A 17,135-nucleotide genomic window follows, 5' to 3' on the forward strand; every position below is an offset into this window, starting at 1 on the left:
TAAGGCTCCACAAATCAGCTTTTGACAATTTTCTACATCATTCCTCTATGTTTAACACGTTTTACGCACAACTCTACCAAAAACTTTCGACTCTACATTATGACTCTATTCTATGACAATAAGAGATAATCAAAGTACAAATGGAGGTAATAACATATTAAGAATGTCGCATTTTATGCGCCTATCATAAATTGATAAAAGACACGGATTAAGGCTGGCCTAGCAGGGTCGAGGAGGGTCAAGGCGGCCCAAGACGGATTAAGGCGGCCTTTGACGACCCTAGACGTGCCTAGGAGGGTCATGGCGACCCTTTAGGGAGTCATGTCCCTTGGTGGTCCTAGGCAGGTCATGGCAGGGCTGAGGAGGGTCAAGGCGGGCTAAGCATTCTAGCATCAAAAATTCGTTGCTTTTATTATTTTACTTGCGATCAAGTCTAAATAACTCGCACGTGTCATGTTTTGTAAGGTTGCTGAAAGTGTGGTTTTTAAAAGTATTGAGTGAGCTTCAAAGCTTGTTTTGTCTTAGATTATCCTCTTAATGACCTCGGGAACCTAAATTTTAAAAAAAAAGTTATGTATTACATATTCTTTTAAGTTTCGCTCGATTTGAGCCGAGACCCCTTGCTATAGCACACAGGTTTTTGGAAAATTTCACTTTTTTTTCGACAAGTGGTTTTGTGTATTCCTCTGTGCTTCTAGACGCTTCCTAACATATTGTGAACCATTCTAGCATCAAAAATCCGTTGCTTTTATTATTTTACTCGCGATCAAGCTTAAATAACTCACGTGTGTCGTGTTTTTAAAGCTTCTGAAAGTGTGGTTTTCAGAGGTATTGAGTGAGCTTCCAAGCTTGTTCTGTCTTAGTTTATTCTCTTAATGACCTCGAGAACCTAAATTTTCAAAAACAATTACGTATTACCTATTTTTTTAAGTTTCGCCCGATTTGAGCCGAAACCCCTTGCCACACCGGCTTTTGGAAAATTTCATTTTTTTTGACATATGGTTTTTTGAATTCCTCTATGCTTCTGAACACCTCCTAACATATTATGAACCATTCTAGCATCAAAAACACGTTGCTTTTATTATTTTACTCGCGATCGAGCTTAAATGATTCACGCGTGCCGTGTTTTTTAAAGCTGTTAAAAGTGTTGTTTTAAAAGGTATTAAGTGAGCTTTCAAGCTTGTTTTGTCTTAGTTTATTATCTTAATGGCATCAAGAACCTAAATTTTCAAAAACAGTTACGTATTACCCATTCCTTCAAGTTTCACTCAATTTTAGCCGAAACCTCTTGCTATAGCACATAATTTTTTGGAAAATTTCACTTTTTTTGACATGGTTTTTGTGTGTTCCTTTATGCTTCTGAACACCTCCTAGCATATTATGAACCATTCTAACATCAAAGATTCATAACTTTTATTATTTTACACGCAATCGGGCTTAAATAACTCACGTGTACCGTGTTTTGTAAAGTTGTTGAAAATACGGTTTTAAAAGTTATTGAGTGAGCTTCCAAACTTGTTTTATCTTGGTTATCCTCTTAATGACCTCGGGAACCTAAATTTTAAAAAACAGTTATGTATTACATATTCTTTTAAGTTTCTCCGATTTGAGCCAATACCCCTTGCTATATAACACACAAGTTTTTAAAAAATTTCACTTTTTTTCGACAAGTGGTTTTCAGATGTGAAAATTTCACTAATATACACGTTAACACTTGGGCCCTAGCTCATGTATATTTGCTTGGAAACCCCATGGAATGTACTATAAAACGCAGCCATTTTTAATTTTTTATTGCACTGACTGATGTGAAACAGAGCTCTTTGGAGCCTATGATTTTTACTAAAAGGTCAAAAAGAAAAGTTCTAATGAAACTTCATCCAGCCCTGTCATTAGTTAGGTATAGCATTCCAAAACAACTTTAGACAAAAAGTTATAGAGAAAAGCCAGGTTAAGTGTATAGGTAAGGCAGGTAAGGCACATGCAACACTACAGGTAAGACACATGCAACCCTAAACCGCAAGCTAAGGCAAGGCATGGCTTATGCAAGGCAACCTGATGCAAACTATACGGTCAAAGAGTAGAGTGTAGATTTGTTACCAGTTGACATTAAAAGAGCTAAGAACCAAATGACTTGCTCTTTGATTCAGAAACTTGAGATTGTTTTAAAAATATTAAAATGGGCCAATTGAACTTTCTAAAGCAAGCACATTACAATTCAGACAATAATTGTTTCACAGCATAATATCAAAACCTCACAACTACAACTCAGAAGATGATTGATAGAACAGATCCGGATCACATAGCACCAAGGCAATCTTATTTTTACCTTCCATCTTTGTAAAGAGTTCTGGATGATTTCTTGAAAAATTAGGTTCATCCCATCACCCTTTCCAAACACTACATGTATTGATCAGACTAAACAATGGCAACTGAATGTAAGTAGCTGACCAACATATGTCTTTAACACGGCGTTGAATCTCAACAAGGGAGTGATTTCTTAAGATTTACATCTCTATTTGTTGGCCAAGGATCAGTCAAATATCAAGAAAATGTGAATAAAGATATATCAAGACAATAAAACATACCTCTCATGCATACCTCTTAAATACGAAGTTGAGAAAAACTAAGCAGTCCTTACATCCATCAGAGGAGAAGCTCAACTCGAAACAAAGAACTTGGGAAGAAACATTAAACCATCTTGGTACATAAGTTTTAAAACTGACCTAGACAGGAATACAAAATATCCTCTTTCCACATACTTCAAATCAAGAACTAGTATCGGTCGTAACGCCTGAAAGAACAAATTAAAATATCAGATGATGATCCTAAGGAAGTTTGCAAACACAAATATGAATATGGCTCGACCAGAAAGCATATACTAGTAAAAAAGCAGCTCAAATTTACTCAGCCAGCAACCAAGGAATCAAACATGGCTTGTGATCAAAATAAGGTAGCAACTTTCATATCCTCTCCAGACAAATGATATATATAGGTAAGACAATAGGAAAGGGAGGTCATTTCTTCTTTAATTGCTGACCAAGATTAAGAAAGCCATATAACAGACAAATTGTGAAGACAGTTCTAAATTAATTTTTACTCGGATTTTGGCATTTTATTCATTATGATACAGACTGTTTTGTTGAGGTTGTTCCAATCGTTGCATAAAATATTGAATACTTGATTATCTCTACTATTAGAAAGCCAGGCACCCTCTTTGGTGTCATAGTGAAGCCTTCAAGGATGGTTAATACTGTAAAATAAAGTAATTTCAAAATTTAAAGGCAGAAAACAAAAAAAAAACTAAATAAAGGAGAAAAACATGGAATGGCAACTGCATTAGCAGTTGTTGCAATTAAAATCTGGAAAAAAAATTAAAAAAACTTAATCTTTTTTTTATAAAACAAAAAGATAAAAGCAAATTGACACACGCAGAGAAGTATCCCAGATGATGACATGCCACAGATTTTCATTCCCGACATTGTCCAAGAGTGGAAATCAGACACAGCATCAACTCTAAAGTGACCTGATGAAAACATTCATTTATCCAACAAAAGAAGAAAGCAGGTATAATTATAAAAAGATAATAGCAAGAAAATAGCTACAACGGATGAGCAATCACCTGTGGCGATCATAATCCTTGGAACGTTCCCGTGACCGAGAGCGTGACCTACGGTGACTTCTTGAATCATAATTGCGGGAGCGGTTTGAATCTCTGTCACGCTCTCCACGATCACGGTCATAGTGCCTATCTCGATCTCTGCTCCTACGATCAAGATCCCTCCCTCGGTCGCGGCTATCGCCGCGTTCTCTGTCCCTACTAGGTTCTCTATCACGTTCCTTGCTTCTCTCTTTTGATCTATATGGCAAATAATCAAAGCAAAAGACATGAAATATGTTTAAAAATAACTTCATTTAATGAATATATGATATAAGGAGATTTTTTTAAAACATATTGAGCAGCACCTTCTTTCATCATACCGATCAACCTTGCGAATCTTGTTTTTCTCTGCCTGAAATCAAAACCCTTTTCGTTACTAAGATGTACATAAATCGGTAACCACAAGCCAAACAGCACAGCAACTAAAAGCAATCGACACCCCCATACACATGGACCTTTATATAAAATCGAAAAGCCAACTGACCAGAATTTCTCCATTCATATTTCAAAAAAAGGAAAAAAAAACATGCATGCGTTTGCATACAAGTGAATCACAAAACCCAACATCCTACAGTGACTTAATACTGTTAACCAAAACAAAGTCAATGCATATAATGCAGAAGGATATTATGGATAAGCCTTGTTAGTGTGATTTGTTTCCTATAGTTTTGAAACAATACATCAAAGAGTAACATAATTTTCAATATGTAGATTTCCAGTAGAGTCAAAGAAAATTTGCTTAGCTAACATCAAGACTCCCTTCAGGGTGTAATTTTAAAATCAGTTAAGTGGGTTCTGCACTCAATTCTCATACATAGACTAACTGCAACCCAAAAACAAAATCTTTAAATTCCTCAAAACTGAAAAGAGTTCTACCCGTGACATACCAAAACTAAGAAGTGTAGCATTTTAGAAAGTATGACCCAAGAGTTGATTCCATTTCATGGCCTGGATACAATACGTATACACCTTCACCCAGAAACAAAACATAAATCCTTGCAGATGGCATACAACAATTAAAAAAATTTAAAAAAAATTGGCATTTGGAACCTTTAGAAAAGCAACTCAATAACATTGGAAAAGTCCTCACAAAAAGATACTCACACATACTGCAATATGAGATCACTATATAAGTTTGAAACAATACCAGACCTGAGCCAAATTTCACAAAGTGAACTTACTTTGTAGGTAAGTAACTAGGAAACTTGGCAGATAAATTGAAATACTTTGATTACAATATGCTCTTATGCTCAATGATGATAACATCTTTGTCAAGAGCACAACTAGTGATTCCTCTTTTGTTTACATTATAAAAACAGAAACCAACCGAAGAAAAGTTTATATAATTATAGAACGATCATCATACCTGCAGCTCTGCTAACTTCTCACGGATTTGCATATAGCCTAAATGAAGTTTCCCACCGAAATGATCAGCTAAACGACGATCACTGAAAACAACAAAAGACACTCAGGATAGTTACTTTAGACATAGCCCCAACAGGTTTTTTCATGTACAGTAGAGATTTCCCATCAAATGTCTAGTCAACAATAGCATGATCTACAAATATATATAAATAATAAAATAAAAAGACGCACATTCTTTAGCTGCAAAAGTTATCCTCGTAAAACTGGGCACAAGAGCCTGCTGGTGACAAGGTATAATCGTTGGGTCAAAAGCTGAAGCACTTGAAACCCCAAATTCTAATTTTTTGTGGAACCTAAAATACTAAAAACTAGAGCTGCCATGGTATTCACGATTAACTTTTACCTGTCATAAACACTAAGAAATGCTCCACAGATGTCACAGACACGCAGCTTTTGATCCGTCTGAAACAACAGCATAATTAAAAAGTTAACAGTACATACTGGGCAAGAAAGCATTGTAGGTATCAACGAATTTTCTTTCCATAAAAGAGGATACTAATAATAGCAAAACATACAGGCATGCAATTTTTTTTATGTGAAGAATTAGACAACAAAGAGGAAAGTAAGGAGTTACAACTACGATCACAATATTATCTTCTTCCCACTTATAAACACAAACGTGTGACATAGGCCCAAAGTGCTGGAGCAATACGTATTGAGTACTTTCCAAGTGACATGGAAGAATTATAAAGCAGATAATCAAATAAATAAATAAATAGATTAACCAGAAGAAGAAGAAGAAGAAGAATGGACTCACAATTCGCACATCAGCAGCAGTATACTTGGAGGAATCCAGGACAGGCTCCTGCCTGGGAGGCAACTGAAAACAAATACAGTCCCTCACCGGTCATTTTGGTAGGAAAGAAAGAAAGAACACAACAGATCCAAGACACTAAATAAAAACGATATTAACAATTACAAGACAAGATAATTATTGTTTATTCAAAGAATACCTTTTTCAGTGCTTCGGCCTCTTCCAACGCTTTTTGCGCCTCATCAACCATTCCTTGCTCACCTAGAGATGATAATCAGCTTTATGGATCAGATACTAAAACAAAAACTATTTAGAACAGCAGAAACTTAACATTTGTTTAACAAACACTAAGTTAAATTGCCTACTAATATAATCTAAAGCATAGGGTAAAGACTTTGTCAAAAGCATATATAAAAAATAATAATTGATGAGTGAATATGCCAACATTGGAAATCCATTCTGTTTCAGGCCATAATCTTTGCAGTCAATAAACATGAGAACAAAAAAACAAAAAACAAAAATCATTTTGAATTGGAAGTAATTGTGCATACCACAAAAATCAGCAATGAAATCATTACCATAACTTTATCTAAATAAATGCAGGGAAATTACTACCACCTATTGCCGATGATCGGAGGGTATATAGATGTTCATGAATGTAAATGAAGGAAAATCACATTCATTTTGTACTCAAAATTAGCGTTGACAGGACCTTATTCAAAATTGACAAATTATTCACTTACCAAGGTCCTCTGCCTTCTTCAACTTTTCATTTATCATTTCCTGTGTACGAGCGTCAGGAACAACTACAGGCAACGGAGCCAAAGGTGGTGGATTTGGCAGGGGTTGAGGTAAAGCTGCCCTATCCTTATTGAAAGCATCCAAAAGAAGCGTTGACTGTTTACAAAATAAAATAAGTCAAGAGCGATGAAAATTTGCCAATAAGTGAACCACATAAAGGAACAGCAAAATGGTAATTTTAGTTTATAAGTATATAGTAATTCCAGAAAAGTTATAGGTACCTGTTTGTCTGCTCTCTTTCCCCTGAGATCTTCTAATATCTCCAGAGCTCGAATCTTAAGATCTGTCTTCCCTTCAAGATCTGCACAAATTTGAAGATTAGAATAACAATATGAATTTGTCGCACATAATAATAAAAACAGATAAACTTTTAACAACAGACATTATCCAGTAAATTAGAAAAGGTTACCGAATCTATCAGCTTCTTCAAGCTTCTCTTTGATCTGCTTTGACAACTCAAGTATCTCCGGTGTCTGCAATTGCAACGGAACCAGAACACAGTTAATCAGTCACTTCTGCAACTGAAACAAAATTGATAACTAACAGCGAGTGAAATGAAGGAATGACGGATCACCTGAGTAACCTCGGAGACAGAAATTGCAATGGCGGCTTTCGCATCATCATCCTCAAGGCGCTTAAGGGCTCTAGAAATTTTCCGATCACATTCAACAATGAGCCTATCTATGACATCCTCCAGGTCTCTGTCATAGTTATCGGTCCCTTGCTTCCTAGCTTCTTTGTATCTATCAAGAGTTAAGCTCCACTAGTATTCAAATATTTGATGAAATCAACATTCAATCTAAACTGAAGCAATGAATCTTTAAGACTAAAAAAGGATACTCTTCTCTGAGTTGCAGAGAGTGAACCTTGGGGCAGGGTCCCATATCCATTTTCTGAAACCAAAAAAACAAGATCAAAATTGAATTCGCTAATCCAATTCTCATCGGAATCATAAAGTATGAACAGAGATGAAGGATTTGGTTACCGTTAATTGGAAAAGCTCGTGGGGGCAGAGTCCGACCAGGTAGAGGCGACACACATCGCGATCGTAATATTTGCGATTCACCTCCCGAACGTCGCCGTTCCGATTCGCCCCCATGAGCTGGTCCAGCTGCTTCCTCAGCGCGTCCATCGCTCCCTCTCTCTACTCCTCCAGATTTTAGGGTTTGTTTTGGATTTGGGAGATTTGGATTTGATTTGTGTTCGCGTCTGGAATGTGCGTGCTTTTAATATTTGGCACGCCCTTGCACTTTTATATATTTCCAAACTCGGCCCTTTTAACTTTATGGGCCCAGGCCCATTACTGTTTCATTAGTCGTTCAGTACTAGTCTCTCTCTCTCTGATTTGATTAAGTGGAGTTTACAGAGCAATCGTAGCAATGGCGCTCTCTCTCTCCTCCGGCCGCTTGTTTTGGCTCTTGGCAGTCTCCGCCGTTTTGGCTGTTGCAGTAGGTTTTCAGTCCGATGAGCTTTTGGTGGACGACGAGGAGTTCGGTCTGGAAGGAGGGGTGCACACCAAGTCTCCCGATCTCACTTACACACGATCTTCGCCGTCGCCGGCGACGCCGCAACCGACCACAAGGAGGAGGTCTTCCGATCAAGATACCGACTCCAAGATCCAGTTCGAGCTCCATCACGCTTTCGGCGACTCTGATTTCTCTCCCGCCGGTACCTTCAGTGCTCGCTTGAAGACTTGGAATTACGGCGGCCAGGTTCGTATGTAGTTTGTGGTTAACTATTTACTGCAGTTAATCGATGATATTGAGTTTTCTTTACCGGATTCGACTGTGTTTTATTGTCAGATGGTAATTTTAGGTGAGTGAATGTTTTAGTTTGGTTGCTGAGAAATTTTAGTTGAATGATTGATCTTTAGGTGCTGATTGCTTTGTGCTCTGATCTTTACTTGTTGTAACCACATACAGCTTGAATTTAATATGGATTTATTGGTAACAGACGCTTACGAAGCTTCGATTTTCGAGGAATGCTTTTACTGAAGAGGAGAAGGACAAGTTTTCTGTATGCTTCTCACCCTGAAACTTGTGTTTCTTGCTTTATGAGTTTGACCAATTTGAATTTGCACTCTTAACATGATTTGAAATGGTGATGTGTCTTTGCAGACGCTGCTGAAAGGAGATGACTTTTATAGTATAAGGTTGCCATCCAGTGTCGTGAATCCTCCTGGGAGGGATTATGTTGTTTCATCAATAAAAGCGGCAAGTCTTAAGCACCCTTTATTAAGCAACAATCTGATATAATACTTTTCAAATTATTGTCTTTGCACTTATCTAACAATATTTTTGTATATCCAGAGATGTCTTCTGCGAGATGGTTTGGATGAACACTTTGTTATACACACGGTGATCCTCAGTTTTATAAAAGATTCTAAACTCTTCCTTCTGAACACTTTATTAATAGATTCATGTTTCTTTACAACCATCTAGTCTTGTGCATGTCTCAAAGGTTAAATTTGTTTTGCAGGATGGAGTTAATATTCTGGCAGTTAATTATGGCTCTCCTGGGGCATGCCCATATCCTCGGCAACTGAAACTTGTAAGCGAGGATCAGTCTTTCTTTAGTTCTATTTGCTTGCTAATGAACCTGATATAAACAGTATGTGATAATATGTCAGTATAAATAAAAGTTCAGGCTTCTTCACAGACCACATTAGATGAACCCCCTCTTTGTGCAAGTAATAGCTGAGGCTTTGTAGCACTGGGGTTATTATAAGTTGTGAGGGAGGGTATGAAGATTATGATAGGTCAAGAGTGGGGTAATCTAATAAGTTGAGGCTTTGTGGTAAAGTCTTGTTAAATAATCTGATTTTATCTTCTTTGATTTGTAATTTCAGCCTTCAAAATGGTCATTCAACTCTCACACTATCTTGAAGAACAGTGAACAGGCACCAAGGTGAGATGCTCTCTGTTCATTGCATCCTCAGTTCCTTGCATGTTGTGCTTGCTAAACTCTTACTGAAAGGCCTTAATCATTTCAAATCTATCAACTAGAAAAAGTGAAGACACTGATTATATAAAGAGTAGTTTTCCATTGATATAAGGTTCCGTAGTTGATTGAAATGCAAATAAGAATATGTTTCTCTGGTTAATCTGTATTCTTCATTAGAACATATGCAGTGGCAATCAGTTGAACGGTCACTTTGTGCTTAATTAATTCTGTCTATTATTGTGAATGCCCCTAAGTTAATCTCTGTTACAAAATGTTTCACAGAGCTCCAGTGTTTTCTGAGGAGATTTTTGGTGGTGGTGAGGGAGTAGAAGGTGAAGTTGTACCACCACAAGAAAGGTCTTTCTGGGCTAAATATGTGAGTTTTCCTGGTGTTAATTGTAGGCAGTTTTCCTTCTCATAACTATCACTTGCATGTATTATATATCTTCTTCTTCTTTTGAATAAAGCATGTATTATATATCTTCTTCTTCTTTTGAATAAAGCATGTATTATATATCTTTTGGAAAAAGAATGAACTTTCTTTTATTGATTGACTCTACTGGACTGCTTGTATCAGTGGATGTACCTGATCCCACTTGGGCTAATTGTTATGAATGCCGTAACCCAAGCAATGAACATGGCCGAGGAACAGGTTGGTGCACCCTCTGCTGCTGGCCAAGCACAACAGCCCGCTGCAATCCAACGTGGATCAAGTTCTTCTGTTAGAAGAAGATAGCCGTTTTCTTCACTTGTTTCTATATGATGCAACATCACCTCGAGTGAATGACATTTTAGGTTTAACCGTTGATTGTATTTTTAATCCCATGGGGAGGGACCATCATGAGGGTTGTAAATTTTAGTAGTTTTGCAAAAATTGTAATAGACTAATAGTAACAAAGGCCATTGCCACTCAATGGAAGGTTGGATTGCTGAAAGTTTCGAATTTGGTATTGCAGAGAATTTTGCTGGTATTCAGTTCATAAAGGATTCCCACTGGTTGACAATAATACTGAGAGGACTGCGTAATTAGATTCATGTGCCCTGAATCATGTTTGGTTGTCAGTTGTTTAAACTTTTGGTTGTCAGTTGTTTATACTTTAAAGTTTACTCGAGCGAGAATCATACTATGACCACTCATGCTTTCCCAAATAAACTCGTACTAATATAGAACCTTTCAATGCTTTTGCAAGTGTAACTTTCACCTACTAGTTAGCTTTCGTTTTCGTTTAATTATTTTGTGATTTATAGTCTAAGTTAGAGTTCGCTTCTCTTTCAACGTTCAAGAGTAGAATAGAAGTTACATGGGCAAGGATCTTGTCCAACTATGCAAAATGTATAACATTGACAACAACTAATGTCATTTCTCTTCTGTTATTGATTATAGCAATTTTAAGCCAAGGCTGTAGCCTGTAGGGTAACTACTGCTTCTTCAACAATCGATACTCTATAGTTACATGTGGAACCTAATAAAGGCAAAGGAAAATGCATACATACTGCGAAAAATAAAAGTGACAAGAGCGTGCATTGCACAGATCGCAAATAAGTTATTACATCGAAAATAAGTGATAGAATCTGTTGTATATATGGAACCAAGACCAAGAAGACAACACCATCAAATCATAGCTCATCCTGCAAACCAAATGAAAGAGGTCATCTCTAAGTGGTGCACACACCTTGATTTACAGTAGTTCTTTAATGCCAGTGAAAAAGTTAAATAACCAACAAAAATAAAATAGAAGATTGATGCTTACATGATCATAATCGTCCCAATCACGATGCTGCATAAGTATAAACATCCAAATTAGAAGTGGATTGTAAAACATTTAAGTTAACTAAAAGCTTAAACTGAGTATCATTTAAAACCAAACAATGTTCATCAAGAGTGTAATCTGATAAACTGAAAACCTATATCTACATTTAAGATGGAAGATTCAAGCTTACCCTTCTGTATTTGTCTCTATGTCTGTCTCGATACCGTCGATCATGACCCCTTTCTCGTCTCCTCTTTTCACCTTCTTCTCTTGCTCTTTGAGCTTCCTGTAAAATAAGAGCAAAAAATACTTATGAATAAAACTCAAATTATTAGGCCACAAAGAAATTCTCACAAACAGTGATTACGGCATAGAATACCTCTTCTTCTTGTGCTTTCCTCCTTTTCTCCGCTTCTTCAAAAGCTTCCTTTTCAGCCTGAAGGACAGCACAGGAGAAAAACAAATAACTACTCTGAGCTAGACGCCAATGGACTAGTAAATACTAGTTACTGTCAATAGAGGCTCACTGACCTCTCTATTAGCAAATACTTCCTCAACAACTTGTTTTGCATACTCTGGGTCATCACAAATTAAAATGTTGTCGAAAACTGAACCAGCCTTTACCTACACCACATTATTTCATCCCATTAACACAATGACTATAACATCCTTATATTCAGAAATTGATAACGCCGTGTGGTCCTACCTGCCAAACCTCAATACCAACATACTTAATCGGCTTAAGCACATAAAGATCAGGGTCATCTTCAAACTCTGCAGAGAAGTAAAATGAAATCAAAAAACTTCACATATTTGTCTCTAAGATTTATAGTTATAATAATCAATAGTGCCCTGGACAAAGCAAGTATATCATTTACTGAACCATACCCGGATTATCAATCCAAGGAGTCTTCCATTTCCCTTTATAGTTAGGGTTCTTGACTCTCTGAAATATAAGTATAAGTCACAAGTTAGAAGATCGAAACTGCATGTGAAAAGATTGACCTTCAGTTTTATCCATTCACTTCTTAAAAGCTTAGTTAACCTACCTTGCGTCTCCATGGTCCTTTGTAAGCTGGATTAGGTACCTTTGGAGCTCTCCATAGACCACTCTCGTCTTCATCCCAGTCAGCGGGCTAATTAGAAGGGGAAAATAAGATATATTATTATTATTACCTTAATTTTTTCTCATATAAATCAAAGCACATGTGGACATTAGTCACAGTCCTAATAGAACAAACTACGATGGGGAATAATTGGATAATCTGGCAGTAGATTTTTCATGGTTCAATTACCACAATGAAGGCCAATTAGTGGTCTAGTATAAAAAATAAAAATAAAAAAATAGGCTAAACAGCAGTCGGATAGATAGCTTTGTTTATATAACTACATTATAACATCAACTAACCTTTTTAGCTTTTGGATCTGGAATTTCTTTTGGAATTGAATCATATCCCTGCAATACCAAGATATGCATCAATAAGACATTACTTATGCACAGTCACAGAGGCAAAGCCTTAGGATACGAAAGAAAGGTTCCATACCTCAGGCTTAATGTCATTAGGATCATCAATATATTCTCTAAGATCCCAATCTGCAGGCTGTGAGAACGGTAAATGATACTTCTTAGTTAAATAGAAAGAAAAATTAGAAGTTATTCATATAACTTAGTTCTTGAAACAAAGATTTGAAATGAAAATTGAAAATTTATCCTACAGAGGAAAAACATTCACATAATGAAGTATTAAGTGATATAATCTACAGATTACTATGTCAGCATTATAGAACCTTAGAGCATTAACAAATTAATCTACCTTCTTTGCATCGACATCTTTGATCTTTCTTGGTGGAAGAATATCCCAGTCTGTATACATGCTTCCAGAGTCCCTTTCTCTATTGTCAACGAGGACACTATAAGTTGCATCAGGCCTTAGAATAAACGTGTAGAAATGAGTTAACTTGTCAGTTTCACACTGTAAATCCTTCTTGATGGGGTAATTCTGGCCTTGGTAGGAGAGTATAACGTGGAGTTTCTTTGTGTCCGTTCCACAAATATCTGGTCCGAACATTAAACTACACAAATCAAATTCAGCATAATCAGGGATGAATCTTAAAATTGAGAGTTGTACTTTTTGTCAGTTCTAGGAATAGAAACGTGCATAGATTGTGTACAAAGAAAGAACCTGTATGGAGTATCCCCACTGAATTTCTTCTGATTAACAAATCCAGACATAAGCTTTATGTAACCCCCACCACATTCGATTTCCTGCTCAAACCTTACAGAATATTGGAGGACCAATGTTCTGTTCTTGTTAGTGAACTCCGGTATCTTTGCAGAAATGGCAAAATGTTTGGCATCACTAGATGTCTGAATTCCTGCAATTTTAGATACACAATCACAAAGTCAAAAGTTAACTTCCTATTGACCGTTAAATGGTAATACCTCTACATTCATCAGCAGAATAAAATCACCAGTGGTTCACCCAACAAACGAAGCCATAAGAACCAAAGCATCTGTATATTAAAAATCTTACTTTGTAACAACAGCACATTTACCATTCACAAACTTTCTTTGAGAAATTGCATTGTAACGAGATGAATTAACATAAGCAAATTCATACACATATTCATTCTAGCCAATGGACTAACAAGTAACAATAAGATTTGATTGTTTACAACTACGGGTTAGATTAATAAAAAGCTTAATGTATGATGAACAGAAGATAACGAGTTCATTTACTTTGTAACACAAAATGTGCAAAACATTACAACACAACAGTGAATGAATTCACCAACTTATCAAATAGGACAACTATTTTTTATTATTATTAGGCAAATAGGACAAGTAATCCTTTAATATAGCATAAAATTAGGAATATGAAGCATACCTTTATCATCTGGGTCTCCATGCCACTTTCCAGCAGCATGTTTAAAGTAACCTGCTTTACCTTCACTTCTTTTCCAGTCGGACATAACCCAACGGCTTTTCCACCCATCTAATTAACCCAAAACAAACAAACACACAGCATCAGTACATCACCACACCAAACTTAAATGCCAAAGAAGTTTCCACTAGTTTTTTTTTTCTTTGAAATCGATTATATTATCCAAGAACAGAACTAAACAAGAGAAGATATATATGCAAGAGCTAAAGTCAATGCTCATCTTGACTTGATTTTGAGTTGAGATCACAAGGTTCTCAACAGTAGCGAAAAGTTTCTCAGAACATGAAAAGTGAGGGTTGAGTAGTTGAGATCAAAGGCGCTTAGATGCTGGCATGGGTGAGCATATTATGTTACTGAAAGTAAAAGAGTAAAACTTGAGCTAGTCAAGGAGAAACAAGGATGATACCTTCGAAACGCTCCTCAAAAATGATTTCTGCGAATGAACAATGGAAGTTGAGGCAAAGTGAGGATATAAGCAGCAAAAGGAGCAACCCTTGAAGCTTAAGCTGCTCTGCCATTTGCGCAAGTTGCAGCTCAACTGGGTTTACTGCATTTCTGTTCTTGGCAAACTTATATTAGTACTGACAAGAGATTGCCCACCCTTTGCTCTTTAATTTCGGCAATGCCCTTGGATGACTTGAATAATATTTACGGTTCAAGTCATGGTCTCCTCAAGTGGGGGTTGAGGAGTGGGGTAGAGAGCAATTGGAATGAAGTCAATCAACCAATGAGAGCTGAATGAAACGTTTCTTCACCCAATTAGGATGCTGTTTTCTATTTTTCTCTGATGAAGATTCAAGTCTGATATTTCTTTGTTCTCATGATTAATTCTTCCACACCAATAATCTAAGCTAGATTTCTAATTGTGCAGGCCGCACAATTACATGTGTGACAATATGAGGATGATTATATTATGTATGACAGTCTGAGGATATAATTCGGGAAATAAAAAATGCAGCAGCAGGTCCTCTGAATGTGGTAACTTTCACGAGATGGCTTTCTAGGTATATGTACTGTCAATCATGCTAATTGCTAAAACAACATCATTCTATGATTGACTTGGGTCGCTACTCAACTGAAACCCGTTTGGAGTAAACTTCCCGGCAGGCAGGCAGTGGTTGTAGTTTCGATGAAGAAGAAGGGTAATCTTGACACAAGACCTGACTTGGGGTCTCCTTCTGTTTCGGTTAATCAAAGTCTTCTCTACAAAGTCAGTCTACTCGTATAGGCCAAGACAAGAGAAGGGAGTAACGAATGGGAATTGGGTAGGCTAGGGACAAGATAAAGCTATCTTCGCAATGAATCAGACTTACACAAGAGTTTAGGATACGATACCCCCACCTCAATGCAATGAAACACTAGTATGAGACTCTGAGAATTGACAAGCAATAAACTAAATGACTTTATTTAAACAAAACAGTGATGAAGTTGATTACACACTCTCCATAAACTGGAAATGCCAGCACACCGAAGTTTAAGCAGACCAAAATACTACTCTTTTAAAGTAGAATTAACAAGAAAAAAAGGGATATGAAGCTCATAAGTTCTACAGCTATTCCTTGCAGCAGCAAATAAAATGAAGCTTCATGCCAACCCTACTTTGCCTGAGGGTGAGAGGATATAAAGTCAACAGCAAGACCAATGGAGTTGATCTTGTCTGCTTCATTGTCTGGGATCTCAAACCCAAACTCCTCTTCAAGTGCCATCACAATCTCCACAGCATCTAAACTATCTAAACCAAGATCTTTCTGGAAATGAGCATCCGGTGTAACCTAACAAGAGATAAATAACAAACATTGAAGATTATAGAAACTGAAATGCTACTTAGCAAAAATAATAGCCATCAAAACAAATTCAAAATGTGACTGGAACTGAATGCATAAATCCAAGGAGGCATATACTACCTCCCAAAATAAAATTTTAAAGATCAATGTCATACCACATCAATCTCCTCTAGTATCCCCCCTTCAACCCCTAGATCAAGTTTTCTAAGACTGAATTTAATTTCAAAGGCAAGTAAATACCATCAGGGATCTTGAGCATTAACTAGAAAAAAGTTTAGACAGATGCCGACTAAACCTATAACCCTCACTCTTCTATAGTGAAGAGCTCAAAGGTTAACTAGATTCTAGAGTTAGAGAGCTTGGACAACAACAATATTTAGGGGACACAAAGTGGCACTGACACTCCCGGGAGTTCAAACCTTAATCCTACAGTAAGAAGAATACATCAAAAACAAACCAAACAAATGCTCAAAAGATAACTCAAAACTAATAAATAAAGGTTTTAAGTATGTTAATCAATTTCACTAGTGTTGGAATGAGAATATGATGTAGCTCATTTAACATATGAGCACAAATGTATCTATGTTTAATGAGAATATTTCCTACAGTGATATGGAGGAACAAAGACTAAAACCTAAAGAGAATATACACAAGAAACTGAATAAGAAAGTATGTGTTTAAAAGAAGTAAGAACTTTGGAAAAAGAAACAATAAGCAATCAAGGAATCCAAGTGCCTGGCTGAGATGAAAACTAAAGATGATATTAAGTTTCAGCATAGTCAAAACCAGCATTTCCCCAATTGTGCATTTCATTTTCTAATAAAGACAAATAGCCACGCAGCGGCACATAATGAACCCAGAATTAGTCACATAGATGGAGCAACAATTCAATCCCAAATCTACATCCACTACAAATACAGAAATGCAATCATTACTTGTGTGTCACAAAGGCCGGTGAGTGATTTACAGGATCTACAACGTTATGCCTCGGCACTGAAAACAACATATCTATGGTTCTATACTGACATACCAAAACCCTAATTGTATCTATTACTATCACTCAACGTTTGATTT

The 17,135-nt window shown here is 36.7% G+C and overlaps 4 protein-coding genes across 4 annotated transcripts; 1 reads left to right on the forward strand and 3 right to left on the reverse strand.

Moving 5' to 3' along the window:
* Positions 1–2,255: 2,255 nt before the first annotated feature.
* LOC101293893 (putative RNA-binding protein Luc7-like 1-like) lies at positions 2,256–7,837 on the reverse strand. Its single transcript, XM_004302129.1, has 13 exons — positions 7,624–7,837; positions 7,479–7,531; positions 7,213–7,381; positions 7,048–7,111; positions 6,860–6,939; positions 6,581–6,734; positions 6,037–6,098; positions 5,841–5,903; positions 5,427–5,485; positions 5,025–5,106; positions 3,964–4,010; positions 3,620–3,856; positions 2,256–2,791 (listed from the first exon to the last, which is right to left on the reverse strand). The coding sequence occupies exons 1-13, from the start codon at positions 7,768–7,770 to the stop codon at positions 2,773–2,775; spliced, it is 1,236 nt and encodes a 411-aa protein (XP_004302177.1). The 5' UTR covers positions 7,771–7,837; the 3' UTR covers positions 2,256–2,772.
* A 143-nt stretch (positions 7,838–7,980) lies between these two features.
* Positions 7,981–10,589, forward strand: LOC101295346 (ER membrane protein complex subunit 10-like). Its single transcript, XM_004302134.1, has 8 exons — positions 7,981–8,350; positions 8,592–8,654; positions 8,756–8,851; positions 8,948–8,995; positions 9,117–9,188; positions 9,487–9,545; positions 9,864–9,957; positions 10,159–10,589. The coding sequence occupies exons 1-8, from the start codon at positions 8,018–8,020 to the stop codon at positions 10,315–10,317; spliced, it is 924 nt and encodes a 307-aa protein (XP_004302182.1). The 5' UTR covers positions 7,981–8,017; the 3' UTR covers positions 10,318–10,589.
* A 308-nt stretch (positions 10,590–10,897) lies between these two features.
* LOC101294184 (calreticulin-3-like) lies at positions 10,898–14,817 on the reverse strand. The gene is made up of 14 exons (XM_004302130.1): positions 14,684–14,817; positions 14,221–14,328; positions 13,516–13,708; positions 13,147–13,405; positions 12,877–12,933; positions 12,741–12,788; positions 12,382–12,468; positions 12,221–12,278; positions 12,039–12,106; positions 11,864–11,956; positions 11,712–11,768; positions 11,523–11,618; positions 11,333–11,359; positions 10,898–11,210 (listed from the first exon to the last, which is right to left on the reverse strand). Exons 1-14 carry the CDS (start codon positions 14,793–14,795, stop codon positions 11,199–11,201), a joined length of 1,275 nt encoding a protein of 424 aa, XP_004302178.1. The 5' UTR covers positions 14,796–14,817; the 3' UTR covers positions 10,898–11,198.
* A 1,055-nt stretch (positions 14,818–15,872) lies between these two features.
* LOC101309952 (acyl carrier protein 2, mitochondrial-like) lies at positions 15,873–17,067 on the reverse strand. Its single transcript, XM_004304774.1, has 3 exons — positions 16,997–17,067; positions 16,217–16,271; positions 15,873–16,049 (listed from the first exon to the last, which is right to left on the reverse strand). The coding sequence occupies exons 1-3, from the start codon at positions 17,065–17,067 to the stop codon at positions 15,873–15,875; spliced, it is 303 nt and encodes a 100-aa protein (XP_004304822.1).
* Positions 17,068–17,135: the final 68 nt, after the last annotated feature.

This window comes from Fragaria vesca, linkage group LG6, assembly GCF_000184155.1.
Source record: "Fragaria vesca subsp. vesca linkage group LG6, FraVesHawaii_1.0, whole genome shotgun sequence".
Taxonomy (NCBI): Eukaryota; Viridiplantae; Streptophyta; class Magnoliopsida; order Rosales; family Rosaceae; genus Fragaria; species Fragaria vesca.